The sequence below is a fragment of the Ptychodera flava genome, chromosome 13 (assembly GCF_041260155.1).
Source record: "Ptychodera flava strain L36383 chromosome 13, AS_Pfla_20210202, whole genome shotgun sequence".
Taxonomy (NCBI): Eukaryota; Metazoa; Hemichordata; class Enteropneusta; family Ptychoderidae; genus Ptychodera; species Ptychodera flava.
Window position 1 is genome coordinate 36,093,868 of NC_091940.1, and position 18,235 is coordinate 36,112,102.

Consider the following 18,235-nt stretch of genomic DNA (forward strand, 5'->3'; position numbering starts at 1 on the left):
TAAAAAAGATTAACAAGGCAAATAATTTTGACTTGCAAGGACCCTAGTGATCATTCCTTACATCAACTTTGTTTGTGATATTTAAAATATTTCACTATTTATGACAATAAGGTACATCACTGAAAGGAACCATCGTTTTACTTGTGTTCTAGTCACTGTACAAAACAAGCATCCCCTGAGTACTTGGAACATTGTGAATAGTACCTCCATTTCTTCTTGTGCAATTTCGCAAGCCGCTCCAAGTCCAACCACTAGAGGTGCTGGAAGTGTGCCACTACGCATTCCTCTCTCCTGACCTCCACCGCTTTGTAAAGCTTCAACACGTACACGTGGTCTACGACGTACATAGATGGCACCAATACCTTTGATGAATAGAGAAGGTTGTATATACGTCTAAGATATGCTGTATCAAATGACAAACTATATCAACCATAAAAGAGATACCTGACATTTCATAGATTAAAAAAAAGGCCAGTCATAGACCCTCCAAAAGTTTTTTGAGGGTCGATGGACCAGTAGCTGTAACTTTCAATGTTGTTTTCTGTGTCAAGTTCTTGTACTTGCCAAAGCATGTTGAAAAACCTACCAGTACTATGGGTATTTAGCTTGTTGACACAACATTTCTATGAGTTAAATGTCCTGTAATTGTTTACAAGCAAATTCTAGTCTTGACCAGAATTCACTTGCAAACTATAATGATGTGCTTAATAAATGAGTTGTCAAGACAAACACTGTATATCTCAGCATACTTTCACATCATGGTTGTATAGTCATGGATGTGCAATCATGAACCTTGAGCAATATCCAAATCACTGGCAACATATGAAAGCTTGTGCAAGATATTTAGGTCCGTGTATGTTCTCTATCCACAATGACTTATTTGTCAATTTGCACACTCAAAAATTGATCATAACTCATTGCATTAATTAATGCATTTATTCAGAATACCCAACATTAGATGGACACCATTGACACTAAAAAATGTCGAGGCAATTGGATTGATTGAACACGGGTGACTTACCTTTAGGGCCATAGATTTTGTGACCACTGATTGACATCAGGTCTATCTTCATTTCATTCACATCTAACGGTATTTTGCCAACAGCTTGTGCTGCATCTGTGTGGAAGAATACCTTCTTCTCTCGACAAAGGGCTCCTGTGAAAAAAATTTGACCAGTCTCTTTATTACTTGAACAGAAACAGTGAAGCATGGTGGTCTAAGTCACCAGGGTTGACAATTTACTGTGGTACCATAATTTGTTATCAAACAATGATGATATGAATCATCAAACTGGTGGTTTTAAAAATGCTGCAGTACAATCAAGATATCAGGATACTCAGAATGTATCAATGATTTCATAAAACATAGGGCCAAAGTCCCTGAAGCTACTATAGACATGGATACAAAATTAAGTATTTCCTGACTGTATGAAATTATCTCACTTAGGTCATCCTAGGGACATGTAAACCAAATATTAAAGCTGTCTGACCAGCGGTTTTGAAAAAACAAGCGACTCAACAGTTGACAGCGCTCTGCTGTGTTATGTAGAGAATAACCTTTTGTGAAACATGTATTGATGAAGAAGGTGGATATCTTTGATAGCTCATTTCAGGATGGCCTGACCAAAAATGGAAAAAAATTCTGTAAAATACAGATTTGCATATTTCATCAGACTATATTAGTCTATAACAGCAAATAAACGAGAGTTAATTACATTCTAATTAAAGTAAACAAGACTTGCTTAAATCAAGATTTACGTCATAAAAAAACAGCATATCTGTCAGGTTATAAAGAATCTTGAGCTTGTTATCTTTTAATATCAGTATTTTCATCCTACTAACCAAGCACATTTTAACTTTCAAATTAACATTGTAAGTAAGTTCTGTTGAATAAGTTGAGACTGTACGTACTCAGAGAAAGCACACTGAAGAGACAAATGTTTGAAACTTAAGAAGTTCAAGGTCATCAAAAGCATTATAAGGAATCATGTTACACTTTCATTGCACTGTTTACACAGATTGCATAATTGCTATAAATAGCACGAGGAATCTTACAGCCAAGCTTTACCATAAAAACCCTATCACTTTGACCACTCTTTTAATTGACCACTCTATTTTTTTCCTCAAAAAGTAATCTTATTTTATCCTTACCAAGTCAACCATAAATGGAAATTAGAACTTTCTCTATCTCTATTTATTTGACCACCCTATCATGACAAACTATTATGAGCAATTTCTTTTAGATAACATAAATGGTGGTTCAGAATATATCAAAGTTGGGATTCAGGAAAGTTGCCTTTACATGTTTTAATCCTCAATTCACGATGAACTGTCAAAAAAAGTTGAACTTTCTGATAATTCCACACTAAAATTATTTTGGCTTTGATGATTTCCTAATTAATTCAATTATTTAAAATCATATTAATTATTTTTTTTCTGGGTGAATTGATAGGGTTTATACAGTACAAGAATTACATACAATGTAAGTCAAACTTTGACCAAAAATGACAAAAAAATTCCTTAAAAATACACATTTGCATATTTCATCACAATTTGAACAAATCTAAGTTGGGTTATCCCGAGGGACCTGTATACCAAATAACAAAGCTGTCTGACCAGCGGTTATGAAGAAGAAGATTTTTTACCAAAAACACCTTTTTTGGCATTAATTTGCCTATTTTCAACAATATCAAAAAATTAAAAAAAATAGTTTCTCAAAATCATATTTTTCATCTACTCAACAAATATCAAATCAGTAAGTACTGCGGTTCTAAAGATATTTGAGTGGACGGACGCCTCACAAACGGACATACATACATACATACATACATACATACATACATACAGACTGACGACGGACGCCGGACGGATACCCATCCCAATAGCTTCTATAGACTATAGTCTATAGTAGCTAAAAATGTAAGGCATCAGAAATCATGTGACAAAGTGCCTGAATAGTGCATCACACATCTGTACTGTGAGCCCTTGTTTACTCTTTCAATGATATGAGAATTACAGCCCACGGCATAAGAAGAAAGAGCTGAGTGGTTGGCAAATGTCATGGTTATCTCTCGACCTTTTCCTGGTGTATATTACTTGGGATACGTCTACAAAGTTACAAAGAGCATAGATGATGTGGGACTTTCAGTGAATTGAGACTTGCACAATTTTATACGAAGGAGATAATGCTGTGAGTACGAATTTGCATTTCAAGGCAAACTTTATCTTGTGAATCATTAAAGCCCCTACCGATTTCAGCAACTGGTTGCTTCACTCCAATTTCATTGTTGACAGTCATAACTGACACAAGGGATGTATCTGGCCTGATAGCGTCTTCAAGAAGCTAAACAGACAGAAAATAAATCCAAAAACAGTCACTTGCCATACTACAACTTTCACATGGAGAAAGTTTGATACAATGTAAAAGACACTTGCACTGCTGAAATATCTGGATTAAATATGGTGGTTTGACTTGCTCACTTGTGGTGTATAAGATTCTCTTCAGGTATGATATGATATAACAAAAGATTTTTCAATGTGAAATAATGCATTTATCATTCATGATGTATACGATATCAGAAACCAAACATTTGTCTAATTAATAGTTGACAAACTGTCCTTACACAACACATCAACGGTATTTTTCTAACCAAGAACCAGACTAATAATGTTGTCAAAACTGACAATATTAAATACACATCTACTTAATTACAGAAATCTTCTTTAACAGTAAAATCTATCTTAGAAATATTCACAAAATAAACACATTTAATTAATATTTCATTCTTTCTAAGTTCTTTGGTTTTCAAAAATGTGATGTGTAATTTATCAACAACTGAATATATTTTCATGATGTTCCATAAGCATTGTTCGACAACACTAGCTCTTCAACTTCGACAATGTATAATATAATTCCTACCTTCATATCAAGAATACCATTTTGCTGCACTGGTAGATAAGTGACTTGGAATCCCTCTCCTTGCAGAGCTCGACAGGAGTCTAGTACACACTTATGTTCCTGAAATGGTAACAAACAAGTCATCGTTGTTAATGGGTACTTTGATTACAAGTCCTCAGAGAGGATAGAGCCCTCTTCATTAATTAGGTCTGTGATAAAAATACTTGATACAGATGGCGCTCAATGGCCAAGAATGAGTTCCATGGTGATGAAAACATAAAACCAATGTAGGCAACCATCCTAAAGTTCATAAAATGAGTCAACTAGGAATTAATCAACAGAATGTTGCAAAACATTTTTGCATACAATCCTAATACTTAACAGATTATCACTGGTACCATATTTCATGAAGTTTGATGCAGTATTTACAACAAACTATGAGATCAACATCTGTATCAAGTTTCATCAAATTTGACGTTGTATTAATTTGTGGCTATATCACTCTAATTAGGAAAGTTCATTACATATGCAATTACAAATAAATTAAAATGACACTGATAAATGTCTTTTTCAATGTTAAAGCAATGTGAGCTTAACATCTGTACAAAGTTTCATGAAATTTGGTGCAGTATTTCTTGACATATCAGCCTAATTATGAAACTTCAATAGTTGACATGTTACTACTACAAGACGTGAAACAAATTGACGAGCATATGTATGAAATAGGTCAATGTCCTTGTACCAACTTTGAATGATACTGGTGGAAATATGTCTGAGTTATGGCTCTGTACATTAGAAAATTGTAACAAAATCACCGCCATGCAGCAATATTTGATCTTTCTGTTTTAAAAATCAACACGTATATGTATTACATAAGTCAATGTCCATGTTCCAACTTTGAATAAGATCAGTTGAGACTTGCCAGAGTTATGGCTCTCGACATGAAACAACCATAACACAATTGCCACCATGTGGCCACATTTGACCATCTCGTGAAACCAATCGACATACACATGTATAAATAAGTCAATGTCCTTGTACCAACTTTGAATAAATTCGCTTGATACATGTTTGAGTTATGGTTCCGGACATGAAAAAATCGGGAAAAAAATGGCTACACGGCGGCCATATTGGATTGTATCCCAAAACAAATCAATGTGCATATGTATGACATAGGTCAATGTCCTTGCATTAAGTTTGAATAAAATTGGTGAATAAAATCGTATGTGCCCAAAAGACGTGAACAAATTGTAACAAAATGGTTGCCATGCAGCCATATTGGATCATATCATGAAACAAATTGACATGCATATCTATGACATTGGTCAATGTCATAGGTTAATGTCATTGTACAAACTTTGAATAAAATCGGTTAAGATATGCCTGAGTATTATGGCTCTGTACATGAAAAAATCGTAACAAAACGGCCACACGGCAGCCATATTGGATCATATCACAAAACAAATTGACATGCATATCTATGACATTGGTCAATGTCCTTGTACCAACTTTGAATACAATCGGTTGAAACATGTCTGAGTTATGGCTTTGTTCATGAAAAAATCGTAATAAAATGGCTGCCTGGCGGCCATATTGGATCGTATCACAAAACAAATCGACGTGCATATCCAGTGTTCTCCCCAGCGGACAAATAGCGCGGCGGTGCCGCCACGCTTACGGCCACACCCGCCACGCTTTAATCAAGGCCGCCACGCTTACCACTTGGCCCGCCACTCTGTGATCACGGCCCCGTTCTTTGTAACATCTTTTCATTTTCACCGACATTCGTTGTTTGAACGTCCTGTTCATTGTCCTCTTTTTTGTTTACGTTCTATAGGCCCTAATTATCACGTTTACACCTCGTTTTGTCAAGTTCAATTTCACAGAATCTTAATTTTGAAGGTGTTATAAACGCAATTTGATGGTGTAAACCGTTTACTGACGTAAATAAAAGACGTTCAATAAAAGACGTTGTCACCGCGGCCAGCGGCAACGCTGATTACTTGGCCTGGGGGTGACAAGGATGGCGGTAAGGGTACGGGTAAAGTACTTCAAAGACTTTTCGTTCGAGACGTGTTTTGAGTTTTATTCATTCGTCCTGTCATGGGACTAGTTGTCTTGAGATTTTTTTCGCGATTTTAATAAACTAAATGTCAGATCGGTTCGATAAATGTCTTTCGTCAAAATTGATTCGTGTGTTTCGAGGGCGCTCGTGCCGATCCGAGCACTGTATGACTGGAGGAGAGTACTGGAGAGTACTAACTAACAGTTCAAAGTGAGAACGCAGAGATCGTTCGGTTCGGCGTGGTTTCTGATATCTCTCATCCTTTCAGGGGAACAAATGTAGGTCTCCTATTCTAGAAAGTTATTTTTAAGTTTCAAATGCCACCGTAACTTGTGAGTGTTGATAATTGCTATGTCTCTCTAGAATCTATCGTGCAGGGCAGCGGCCATTTTGTTTCATGTCTGTTTACGTTTATGGCTGTAGGCCTTCAATAACAATTTTCACTGGAACGAACGGCTACAGCGTTTTGTAAATCATCGTCGCATTCCTTCGTTTTACGTTTTATGACAAAAATATTGCCACACTATCAACCGAAAATAACAACTACAAAATTGTATTAGCGGTGTCATTTTTTTGTGGCTGGTAAGATTACATTAACTTTCGTGTCACAACCAGACCCAAGGAGGCAAAAACTTGGGGGTAAAATCGAAGTGTCCGGGATACTTTTGTTATTGTACAAAGTGACCTTTTCGTATTTTCTTTTAGGAATGCTATGCAGGGCATGTCAGAAGTTCAACATTAAGTTTTTGATGTCCTCTGTTTGAGAATGTTAATAAAAATACTGATCATGTAAAGCAAATGCGTCTTGTATTAAAAGTAAGATGTCTTCAGTGTAGTTGCAGTTGCAAGTAGAGATCCCATGATACATATGCAAAAATCATGCAAATGATATGCAAATGATATGCAAATGATATGTAAAATTATATGTAAATATTATGCAAATTAGCCACCACCCTTTTTCAAAATCCTGGGGAGAACACTGCATATCTATGACATTGGTCAATGTCCTTGTACCAACTTTGAATACAATCGGTTGAAACATGTCTGAGGTATGGCTCTGTACATGAAAAAATCGTAATAAAATGGCCGCCTGGCGGCCATATTGGATCGTATCACAAAACAAATCGATGTGCATCTGTATGACATATGAAGTAATCCTTGTACCAAGTTTGAATGAAATCACTCCCTGCATCTCTGAGATATCTGCGTGAACGGACGGACGGACGCACGCACGCACGCACGGACATGACCAAACCTATAAGTCCCCACGGACACCAATGAGTAAAACCAACAGGAGGAGTATCTCATCAAACAATAATAAACACTGGATATTGTGTACTCATTGTATTATTTCACACATTCACAAGAAAGTCAAGTTCTTCATTCATTGTTTTTTACTTTGTCATTGAATCTTTACATTTTTTTGAAAACAGTAAGTGTAGGGAACACTGTCAGAGACTTTGGGCAAGATATACTTTACTTACAAAACCACATAAACACAAAAACAAGACAAGAAAAAAGACAACAAAATGTTTTGAGCTGTCAATCACCCAACAGGCAGAAACCTAATTACAGGGTGATGTTCCATATTCTCTTGATACTGAAGAAACAAAGAGATGTGCTGTGCCTTGGTCAAGGGCATAAAATCATTCTCTAACAGTGAGTCAGATGAAGCATTTTCCCTACCGTTTGTGTAGTGATAATATGTTGCTTCTTCTTCTTATAGAATCTTCCAACTCCTTTCACTGCAATGTTATTGGACTCAGTTGCTCCACTGGTGAAAATGATCTCTCTAGGATCAGCTCCGATAAGTTTTGCTACTTGCTGAAATGGGTATGTTATGGTTTCATCAGAAATAGAATTCTTCATGAAAAATCTCCAGGTCTTTCAGTAATTTTAAGAAGTACACTTATTGATAAACAAAAACATTAACCTATGTTTCACCTAGACATCAGGATTGTGGGATTTCTGCAATTTGGCACATCTTTCCAATTGTCAATGGGTGCCTTGAAACTATAACTGAACACTCAAAGGCATCCACAGAAGACACTGCTTGAGGTGCCTAGAAACAGTCCAACATTGCAGAATGGGTGGTCCATATAGCTTTTTGGTGCACATAACAGTATATCAGCATAGATGGTAATGTAAAGTCTGTCTGTTTATTTTGGTAGTCAAATTGATGAATTTTTATGGCATTTTAAATCTATGATATTTTTGAATGACACAGCAATGCTTGGATAACAGCTTGGATATCTGAATATAACAAGACTGAAAGTTTCTCAGTCACATTCACAAGATACATACCATTCTTGCCACTTCTACTGCCTCTTCAGTCTCCCAACCATATGTATGAGTTCTTGAATGTGGATTACCATAGTAACTTAATTGATAAGGCAGCATGGCATCAAGAACACGAGGATCCTAAAACAGAATTTTAAATGACAAAGGAAACTATCAATCACATCTAAAGAAATTAACTTTTTTTTTTGGTATACTTTTTTCGCTGAAACAAAGATTGATGTGCTTAGAAGATTTAATAAGATTAATCCCCTCCCAAAAACAGTTCTGACAAAATTGCAATGTTTCATGATAATCACGTAAGTTAAGAAATACATTTTTCTCACCAAAGGCGTCGTGGATTGTGCATCCAGATAAAGGGCTTTCCCAGGAAAATCATTTTCTCTTGATTTCACCTCTGAAATGAATGTGAATGAAACATTATGCGTTCAGCAATGCAACAACAGAGGATAAAACTTTGGCTAGTATGAATGCTCAATGATAAAACATAACACTGAAACAGTGAAGCAGCTATTCGGACAATTCAAATAAAACTAAGTTCCCATTTCTAGTTATGCTATGAACATTTACCTCAATGAGTACATGTCATACCAGAACATACTAGCAATGTAGTTCTGCTATGTTACAACATATTATTGTAATGAAGTGACTTAGTTGGCACACTAAGGCAGGTTCAACTGCTGGATGAAGTCTTAGGGTTCTAGAGTCAGGGCAAAAGCTATAAGGGGCGATGTCAAAAGTTCAATATCGGATAAAAAACTTAATCCTTTTAGTTTGAGGGTGAGGGTTTTGACCCAAAATGTTGCGATCCAACAAATTGATTAAAGATAAAAGTTGCAGGGGGTAATTTAATATTTTGAAATACGCACTTTTGTGTTGAAGGCAGTGGACAAAGTTTTTTTCAACACGTACACAACCACCCCTGTCCAGGCTAGTGTAAACAATGCAGGCTGTTGGCCTCTCATGCACTTGGAATTTATAATCATATTTTACTACATTTTTTAGTGCACATGTTGACATTTTACATGTTGATGTGACCTGGTTTTGAGGACTGCACTTGTGTGTAATCTCACAAAACTTCAAGTTAGTAAATGTTGTTGTATTTACATTGGATGATGCACAAAATTTAGGGGTGTTTACATTTGTTTTGGTGGCAGCATTTTGAGACCAACTCAGTACATAATTTAACAACACGGATTTATTAGCATTGATTATTTGTAACTTTTTATATAGGCAAAGATTACATCTTTTGTTTATGTTAGAGTAACTTCATGCTCTGGCAATAATCAACCATGACATTCCAAATTCTTGGTCCTTGCTCTCAAGGGTTCAAATAAACTTTGAAAATTGCCTGTTACTTTGTTTCCACAAGGACACCTGTATACTTTGGAGAGTATCAATATATACACACACACACACACACACACAAATAACATACATATATATATATATATATATATATATATATATATATATATATATATATATATATATATATATATATATATATATATATATATATATATATATATATGTATGTATGTATGTATATACACACTGAAACTATGACCAAAACACACACACACTATGGTGTCCAATCCATGCCAAAATTACTACTTTGATTTTACAACACAACATGCCATTCCGAATTCTGTTTTACAATTCAACATGCTATTTCACAACACAACATGCACTTCCGAATCCTATTTTACAACTCAACATGCTATTTCACAACACAACATGCCATTCCAAATCCTATTTTACAACTCAACATGCTATTTCACAACACAACATGCACTTCCAAATCCTATTTTACAACTCAACATGCTCTTCCCAATTTCATTTGACAACACATCATGCACTTCCAAATCCTATTTTACAACTCAACATGCTCTTCCCAATTTCATTTGACAACACATCATGCACTTCCAAATCCTATTTTACAACTCAACATGCTCTTCCCAATTTCATTTGACAACACATCATGCACTTCCAAATCCTATTTTACAACTCAACATGCTCTTCCCAATTTCATTTGACAACACATCATGCACTTCCAAATCCTATTTTACAACTCAACATGCTCTTCCCAATTTCATTTGACAACACATCATGCACTTCCAAATCCTATTTTACAACTCAACATGCTCTTCCCAATTTCATTTGACAACACATCATGCACTTCCAAATCCTATTTCACAATTCAACATCCCATTCTAAAGCTAGCTCTGCGGAGCAGGGCAGTGCTACTGGCTATCGAACAAGATTCAAAATGGCGGACGCGAAATGGTCCCCTCGCACAGAGAGAGAAATGCGAACTTTGCACAAGTCTAAAAATGCAGCTTAGCACATTGTGTATCTAAACAAAATGAGCGTGCTCGAAAACTAGGATCGATCACGATTATAATTAAAATTGGCTGTTTTTGGAAAAGAACTGCGCGCTGCAATCAGCAGTTTTGTCTATTGTGCACCGTGCGTGGGAGGCTTATCGTGAAAGACCGAGATTTACTATATGGCGCATCTGATACGGATATGGTCCCATCGCATAGAGAGATGACAGTGGGCTTTGTATAAGTTCAAAAGCACAGCTTAGCTCATCGTGCATCTAGACAAGTTGAGCGTGCTCAAAATAGGAGATCGATCACGATTTTGGGTGAAAATAACCGAGTTTTCGGTGGAGAAACTGCGCGTTGCAACCAGTGGTTGGTTTTGCCTATGGTGGTCAGCAGGGCTGTGGTGGGAGGCCTTTAGCCGGCAAGGGGTGGACCATTGGGGAGTGGAAAATTTTTGAAAAAAAAATTCCCCACAAATTTCAATAAAAATAATCAGCCAAAGAAACTTGAGAAAAACAGATGACGCACTTAGGTAAAAGGAAAAAAAATCCGTCAAAAGTTACTTTCTGAAACATTTTTATTTTAGTCTGCATCAGATATACTATGATTCTTTGGCAAAAAGGGGGGGGGGAGGGGAGATCTGAAAGGTATGATCGTGGCCAGTAAATGAAGTAACTTTTTATTTTATAACCTTTTGTTCTGTTTATCATATTTTTCTTTCACTGAAGTTTGGCATCGTAAAGTAATTCGAGATATAAGATAATGTAAAAATCATATCTGTGATATCGATTGTTAACAACTGTATTGTGGGTCTTTACACTATGATTAATTAACAAGAATTCAACAATTCAGGCAGCTTGCATCGGTACATAAAATGGGAAATATTCACCAACCATATGACAAACAATCACTTTCTTTGTATTTCACTATTCAACGAAACTGATTTCCATTGTAATGTTCTAAACTTTATTTTACAATTAAACATTACAAATCCGTATTTTTCTTTTCAAAATTTCATTTGTACACTTGTCTTGACGGTTGAATACCGTGCGTGTGAAATGCAATAGTGCAGAAGAATACGGATAGCGACATTACAGCCATGACAACTGACAACTAAGCCTCAGCAAGCGGAGATGTAAAATACGAATATGGGGCCAGACAAGGGTCAAAGCTCTGTTGGAACGGATTTCGCGAGAAAGACTGTGTGGATAACAACCGATAGAGGTCGCTAGTGATTGTTTGTCATATGGTTGGTGAATATTTCCCATTTTATGTACCGATGCAAGCTGCCTGAATTGTTGAATTCTTGTTAATTAATCATAGTGTAAAGACCCACAATACAGTTGTTAACAATCGATATCACAGATATGATTTTTACATTATCTTATATCTCGAATTACTTTACGATGCCAAACTTCAGTGAAAGAAAAAATATGATAAACAGAACAAAAAGTTATAAAATAAAACATAGGGCCAAAGTCCCTGAAGCTACTATAGACATGGATACAAAATTAAGTATCAGTATTTTCATCCTATTAACCAAGCACATTTTAACTTTCAAATTAACATTGTAAGTAAGTTTTGTTGAATAAGTTGAGACTGTACATACTCAGAGAAAGTACACTGAAGAGACAAATGTTTGAAACTTAAGAAGTTCAAGGTCATCAAAAGCATTATAAGGAATCATGTAACTTTAATTGCACTGTTTACACAGATTGCATAAGTGCTATAAATAGCACATGAGTAATCTTACAGCCTAGCTTTACCATAAAAACCCTATCACTTTGACCACTCTTTTAATTGACCACTCTATTTTTTTCCTCAAAGAGTAATTTTATTTTATCCTTACAAAGTCAACCATAAATAGAAATTAGAACTTTCTCTATCTCTATCTCTATTGACTATTTTGAGCAATTTCTTTTAGATATTAAACATACAGGGCACAATAAATGACAGTTCAGAATATGTCAAAGTTGGGATTCAGGAAAGTTGCCTTCACATGTTTTAATCCTCCACGATGGTAAGCATTTCACTATGAACTGTCAAAAAAAGTTGAACTTTCTGATAATTCTACAATAAATTATTTTGGCTTTGATGATTCCCTAATTAATTCATTATTTAAAATCATATTAATTATTTTTTTCTGGGTGAATTGATAGGGTTTATACAGTACAAGAATTACATACAATGTAAGTCAAATTTTGACCAAAAATGACAAAAAAATTCCTTAAAAATACAGATTTGCATATTTCATCACAACTTGAACAAATCTAAGTTGGGTTACCCCTAGGGACCTGTATACCAAATAACAAAGCTGTCTGACCAGCGGTTATGAAGAAGAAGATTTTTTACCAAAAACGCCTTTTTTGGCATTAATTTGCCTATTTTCAATTATATCAAAAAATTAAAAAAACTAGTTTCTCAAAATCATATTTTTCATCTACACAATAAATATCAAATCAGTAAGTACTGCGGTTCTCAAGATATTTGAGTGGACGGACGCCTCACAAACGGACATACATACATACATACATACATACATACATACAGACTGACGACGGACGCCGGACAGATACCCATCCCAATAGCTTCTATAGACTAAAGTCTATAGTAGCTAAAAAGTTACTTCATTTACTGGCCACGATTATACCCTTCAGATCTCCCCTCCCCCCCCCCCCCTCTTGGCCAAAGAATCATAGTATAGGCTATCTGATGCAGACTAAAATAAAAATGTTTCAGAAAGTAACTTTTGGCGGATTTTTTTTCCTTTTACCTAAGTGCGTCATCTGTTTTTCTCAAGTTTCTTTGGCTGATTATTTTTATTGAAATTTGTGGGGAATTTTTTTTTCAAAATTTTCCACTCCCCAATGGTCCACCCCTTGCCGGCTAAAGGCCTCCCACCACAGCCCTGCTGACCGCCATAGGCAAAACCAACCACTGGTTGCAACGCGCAGTTTCTCCACCAAAAACATCGGTTTTTTCACCCAAAATCGTGATCGATCTCCTATTTTGAGCACGCTCAAATTGTCTAGATGCATGATGACCTAAGCTGTGCTTTTGAACTTACACAAAGCCACTGTCATCTCTCTATGCGATGGGACCATATCCGTATCAGATGCGCCATATAGTAAATCTCGGTCTTTCACGATAAGCCTCCCACGCACGGTGCACAATAGACAAAACTGCTGATTGCAGCGCGCAGTTTCTTTTCCAAAAACAGCCAATTTTTAATTTATAATCGTGATCGATCCTAGTTTTCGAGCACGCTCATTTTGTTTAGATACACAATGTACTAAGCTGCGTTTTTAGACTTGTGCAAAGTTCGCATTTCTCTCTCTGTGCGAGGGGACCATTTCGCGTCCGCCATTTGAATCTTGTTCGATAGCCAGTAACACTGCCCTGCTCCGCAGAGCTAGCTTTAGAATGGGATGTTGAATTGTGAAATAGGATTTGGAAGTGCATGATGTGTTGTCAAATGAAATTGGGAAGAGCATGTTGAGTTGTAAAATAGGATTTGGAAGTGCATGATGTGTTGTCAAATGAAATTGGGAAGAGCATGTTGAGTTGTAAAATAGGATTTGGAAGTGCATGATGTGTTGTCAAATGAAATTGGGAAGAGCATGTTGAGTTGTAAAATAGGATTTGGAAGTGCATGATGTGTTGTCAAATGAAATTGGGAAGAGCATGTTGAGTTGTAAAATAGGATTTGGAAGTGCATGATGTGTTGTCAAATGAAATTGGGAAGAGCATGTTGAGTTGTAAAATAGGATTTGGAAGTGCATGATGTGTTGTCAAATGAAATTGGGAAGAGCATGTTGAGTTGTAAAATAGGATTTGGAAGTGCATGATGTGTTGTCAAATGAAATTGGGAAGAGCATGTTGAGTTGTGAAATAGGATTTGGAAGTGCATGTTGTGTTGTGAAATAGCATGTTGAGTTGTAAAATAGGATTTGGAATGGCATGTTGTGTTGTGAAATAGCATGTTGAGTTGTAAAATAGGATTCGGAAGTGCATGTTGTGTTGTGAAATAGCATGTTGAATTGTAAAACAGAATTCGGAATGGCATGTTGTGTTGTAAAATCAAAGTAGTAATTTTGGCATGGATTGGACACCATACACACACACACACACTGACACTATATGACAGAAGAGCAATAATCGTTCGGGAAAGGAGTTATTTTCATAGTATTTACATCATTGCAGAAGGACACCATCAAAGATAATTAATTATACCTTACAATTACATAAACATGATTTATTAGGCATTCAACTGCCGGATGTCTCGTTGAGTGCAAGTGACGAACAACTTACCATCGTCTGTGGCAATCTGTTGCAAAGATCTGCTATGTGTTCTGATACCTCGTCTCAAAACCGTAGCAAGAGCCGTTAGACTTCTGAAAGTCGACTGTGGATGCATGACGTTTCGAAATGTTCAGTGTCCGCAGAAGTACTTTGAATTGAAGCGTGTACGCACGCACGTCAAACGCACACACACTATAATTCAATTCCGGGTGTTAAGTAAGGAAAACTACATGCGCAGTATGGAGTTGCGCAGTAATCTAGAGCGCCCTAGTTTTATGTCATTTATAATGTAAAATTCTGCCTTCAGTATTTAATAATAATCACCAAATATTGACCAAACACCGTTTGGCGATTTTTAATATATTTATGCTATCCCAAACGGCTAAACTTTAATCTGAACATATTGGTCATTTGTACAGTTCGATAGTGGTTGTTTCCAAAAACGAAGTATTTTCACTTGGCTAGGGCGTCAGATATGTTCCGGCGGTGAAAGGTTAATCGAGCAACCGAGGTCAATAATGCGATTGTTCCATGAGGCATCCTCCGGTTCTGAATACTTCAAATGTGTCAAAATTTCACAGCGTTGACATGTTGACAGTTATGAATAAGCAGTGAAGTTATGAGTGTATACGGAACTCCGTAAATGAGTTTGACTTTTGTCAAGCGTCCGAGGGTACTGGACAGTGCATTTCGCATGCTGCAGTGACATCGACATAGATTGGGGCATACTTTGTGTACGTGCAATGGCAAGTAGCCGGCTGTTACAGTGGAAACACCTAAGTTACCTCCGCAACTCGATCAATGTTCTCAGTCATTCGGGAAGATGGAAAACAGCGAGAGTCTTGCATCTAAGTAAGAGAACGTTTTATACGAGTGACCTTAAGTGTGCGATACTTTCTCCGTCTGAAGTGAGTAAAAAACTGCGGCAAAATGAGATGTCATTTAACTTGAACCCTTACGAAGGAGGTATTGTTACTTCTTTCGACACTAACCAGCTAGCATCAAATGCGCCAGTCGAGGACAGACGGGCAGCTTCTAAGTGCCTCCGTACAGGTGGGCTTTTATACGGCGTGTTTGATGGACATGCTGGGACTGCGTGTGCTCAAGTTGTCAGTGAACGATTGTTTGAGTACATCGCTGTATCGTTGTTGCCGTACGATAGGCTTGTAGAAATCAACGACGCCCTCATCAACAGAAGGCAAAGCCTCCAACTTGTCAAATGGTACCGCAACCCGAACGACTACCTCAGTGAAGAAAGCTTAGAAGGTTATCGAAAAAGCCTGTTTCGGTTTGTCACTGACAGTCTCAAGATGAACGTGGAGGATGAAGATATTTTCGATGCCCTTGAGTTGGCGTTTTTGAGGTTAGATGAGGACATCTCGTCTGAGGCCAAAGCGTTTCTGAGTGGACGAAGTACCTTGTATCAAGATGCAGTGGATGTGGTCCAATCAGGATCGTGTTCCTGTGTAGCTTACATCAACGGCGTTGATATCTATGTTGCCAATGTTGGTGATAGCCGGGCGGTTCTCGGTAGGAAAACCGATGGAAGTACCTCTGGATGGGTTGCCAAAGCATTGTCTCACCGCCATAACGGGCACAACCAACTCGAGCTCGAAAGGATCAAAAGGGCCCACCCGAACAATGAAAGTAACTTTGTGATTAAGAATGGAAGGCTGCTGGCGGAACTCGCACCATTGCGAGCGTTCGGTGACGTTAGATATAAATGGACAGTTAGCAACTTGAAAGCTTTTCCGAACTGGCACAGACTGGTCACGAAGCACTACTACTCTCCCCCATATTTGACGGCTTCCCCAGAAGTGATCCATCACCGTGTGTCGCCACAGGATAAGTTCCTGATCATCGCAACTGACGGACTTTGGGATGTCATGACCAAAGAAAAGGCCGTCCAGCTCATCGGCGATCATATCAGTGGCAAGGAAACCCTAGAACCTTTCAGACGAAAGGAAACCACCGGCAAAAGGAGGCAAACTTTGACGGACATCAACAAGAAGCTGAAGGAACGTGCTGTAGGTCTTGCATCAAGACCAATCGATGAGAACGTAGCAACTCATCTTATACGGCACGCGCTTGGTGACACCGAACATGGAATATGCAGTGTTAAGTTATCCGAATCGCTGTCCCTGCCTGATGGAGAAGCAAGAGCTCATAGGGATGACATCACTATATACGTCATCTTCTTCGACACGGAAATAAAGCTACGGAAATACATTATGTGACTTATACCCGTCTCAGGCATTTCGTTGAAGTCAATAGTTACCGGAGTGATACCAACAGCATACAGTAATTAAATGAGATTTTGATAGGTGTGTGTCGTGTAGAACTCGCATGGATTTTGATTTTTGTATAATTTAACAACTGATGATGGTGTAGTCATTTTAATAAAATATTTTTTTTTACTTCCAACTGTGTGTCATCCTGTCAAATGTAATCATTTCGGTAAGTCTAACCATAGACCTAAGATAAAATATTTTCTTGGAGTTATGGTCTCACCAATTTTACTTTGCTTTCATGTTTTCTTGCCGTCACATTAACCGAACAAACAAGAATACAACACAAATGGGCTTGTGCACACTATTGCTTGATATCCAGCCTTTGGTGACAATATTGTTGAAACATATTTTATATAATTCCTCCGTGTTGAAATTGAATAGTAACTTACGACGTTATTTGTAGACTATGCCTACAAGCCAGTACCAACGTGTAGTCAACAGTTATAAATGTGAAAACTATATATGCCAGGTAATAAATACACTCTCCAAGTTGGTCGTGCCCGCGGGAGCGTTCGATGACTTCTTTGAGTCACAGCCCCTCCATCCACTATCCACAGTCCCTCTATCCTCTATCCCTCTATCTGTGTTTGAGCTAATTTTTTTTTTTTACTGAATATTAATGTGAGAGTAGATTTCAATTTTTGTATACCGAGTTTAGTTCATTAACAGAGATAACCACCTTTCGCATGGAAACTTCAAGACCGAGATGCATTCTTAGAACTAGAAACCGTTCTATCTCCCACCATTGCTTTTCGATTTGAAAGGGATCTATGACGTGTACAAAAACAATAGAGAAAATAGTAAAGGGACTAGGAACGGGCCAACTTGTTACCAAAACACCAAATGTAGTAGATCTAAATTCTAGCTTTTCCACAGCCATTCTAGTTAACTCAAATATTCAAGATGATTGTATCAGCTAGTAGAGTTCTCTCTCGGAATCGACGTCGCAGTGACAAACATATTAACTCCAAGTGATTTGTTTGCTTGCATCTGCTGTGAGATTCTTTGTCAAATTTAAAGGAAAAATTGTACTATATGCCTGCTTGGA

At 37.2% G+C, this 18,235-nt stretch overlaps 2 protein-coding genes across 2 annotated transcripts in view; one reads left to right on the plus strand and one right to left on the minus strand.

Moving 5' to 3' along the window:
- LOC139148306 (cysteine desulfurase-like) overlaps positions 1-15,150 on the minus strand; it is a 29,086-nt gene extending 13,936 nt beyond the window's left edge. The window contains exons 1-8 of the mRNA XM_070719676.1: positions 14,906-15,150; positions 8,588-8,658; positions 8,268-8,384; positions 7,650-7,787; positions 3,920-4,018; positions 3,250-3,343; positions 1,022-1,156; positions 205-362 (exon numbers count right to left, since the gene is read on the minus strand). Coding sequence (XP_070575777.1) covers positions 205-362; positions 1,022-1,156; positions 3,250-3,343; positions 3,920-4,018; positions 7,650-7,787; positions 8,268-8,384; positions 8,588-8,658; positions 14,906-15,011 — 918 coding nt within the window. The 5' untranslated portion in view covers positions 15,012-15,150. The remainder of the gene's footprint in view (positions 1-204; positions 363-1,021; positions 1,157-3,249; positions 3,344-3,919; positions 4,019-7,649; positions 7,788-8,267; positions 8,385-8,587; positions 8,659-14,905) is intronic.
- A 227-nt stretch (positions 15,151-15,377) lies between these two features.
- LOC139148305 (pyruvate dehydrogenase [acetyl-transferring]-phosphatase 1, mitochondrial-like) lies at positions 15,378-17,320 on the plus strand. The gene has a single exon (XM_070719675.1). The coding sequence runs from the start codon at positions 15,640-15,642 to the stop codon at positions 17,131-17,133; it is 1,494 nt and encodes a 497-aa protein (XP_070575776.1). The 5' UTR covers positions 15,378-15,639; the 3' UTR covers positions 17,134-17,320.
- Positions 17,321-18,235: the final 915 nt, after the last annotated feature.

Coding starts and splice junctions, on each gene's coding strand:
- LOC139148305 (XM_070719675.1), top strand. CDS start 15,640: ATGGCAAGTAGCCGGCTGTTACAGTGGAAACACCTAAGTTACCTCCGC.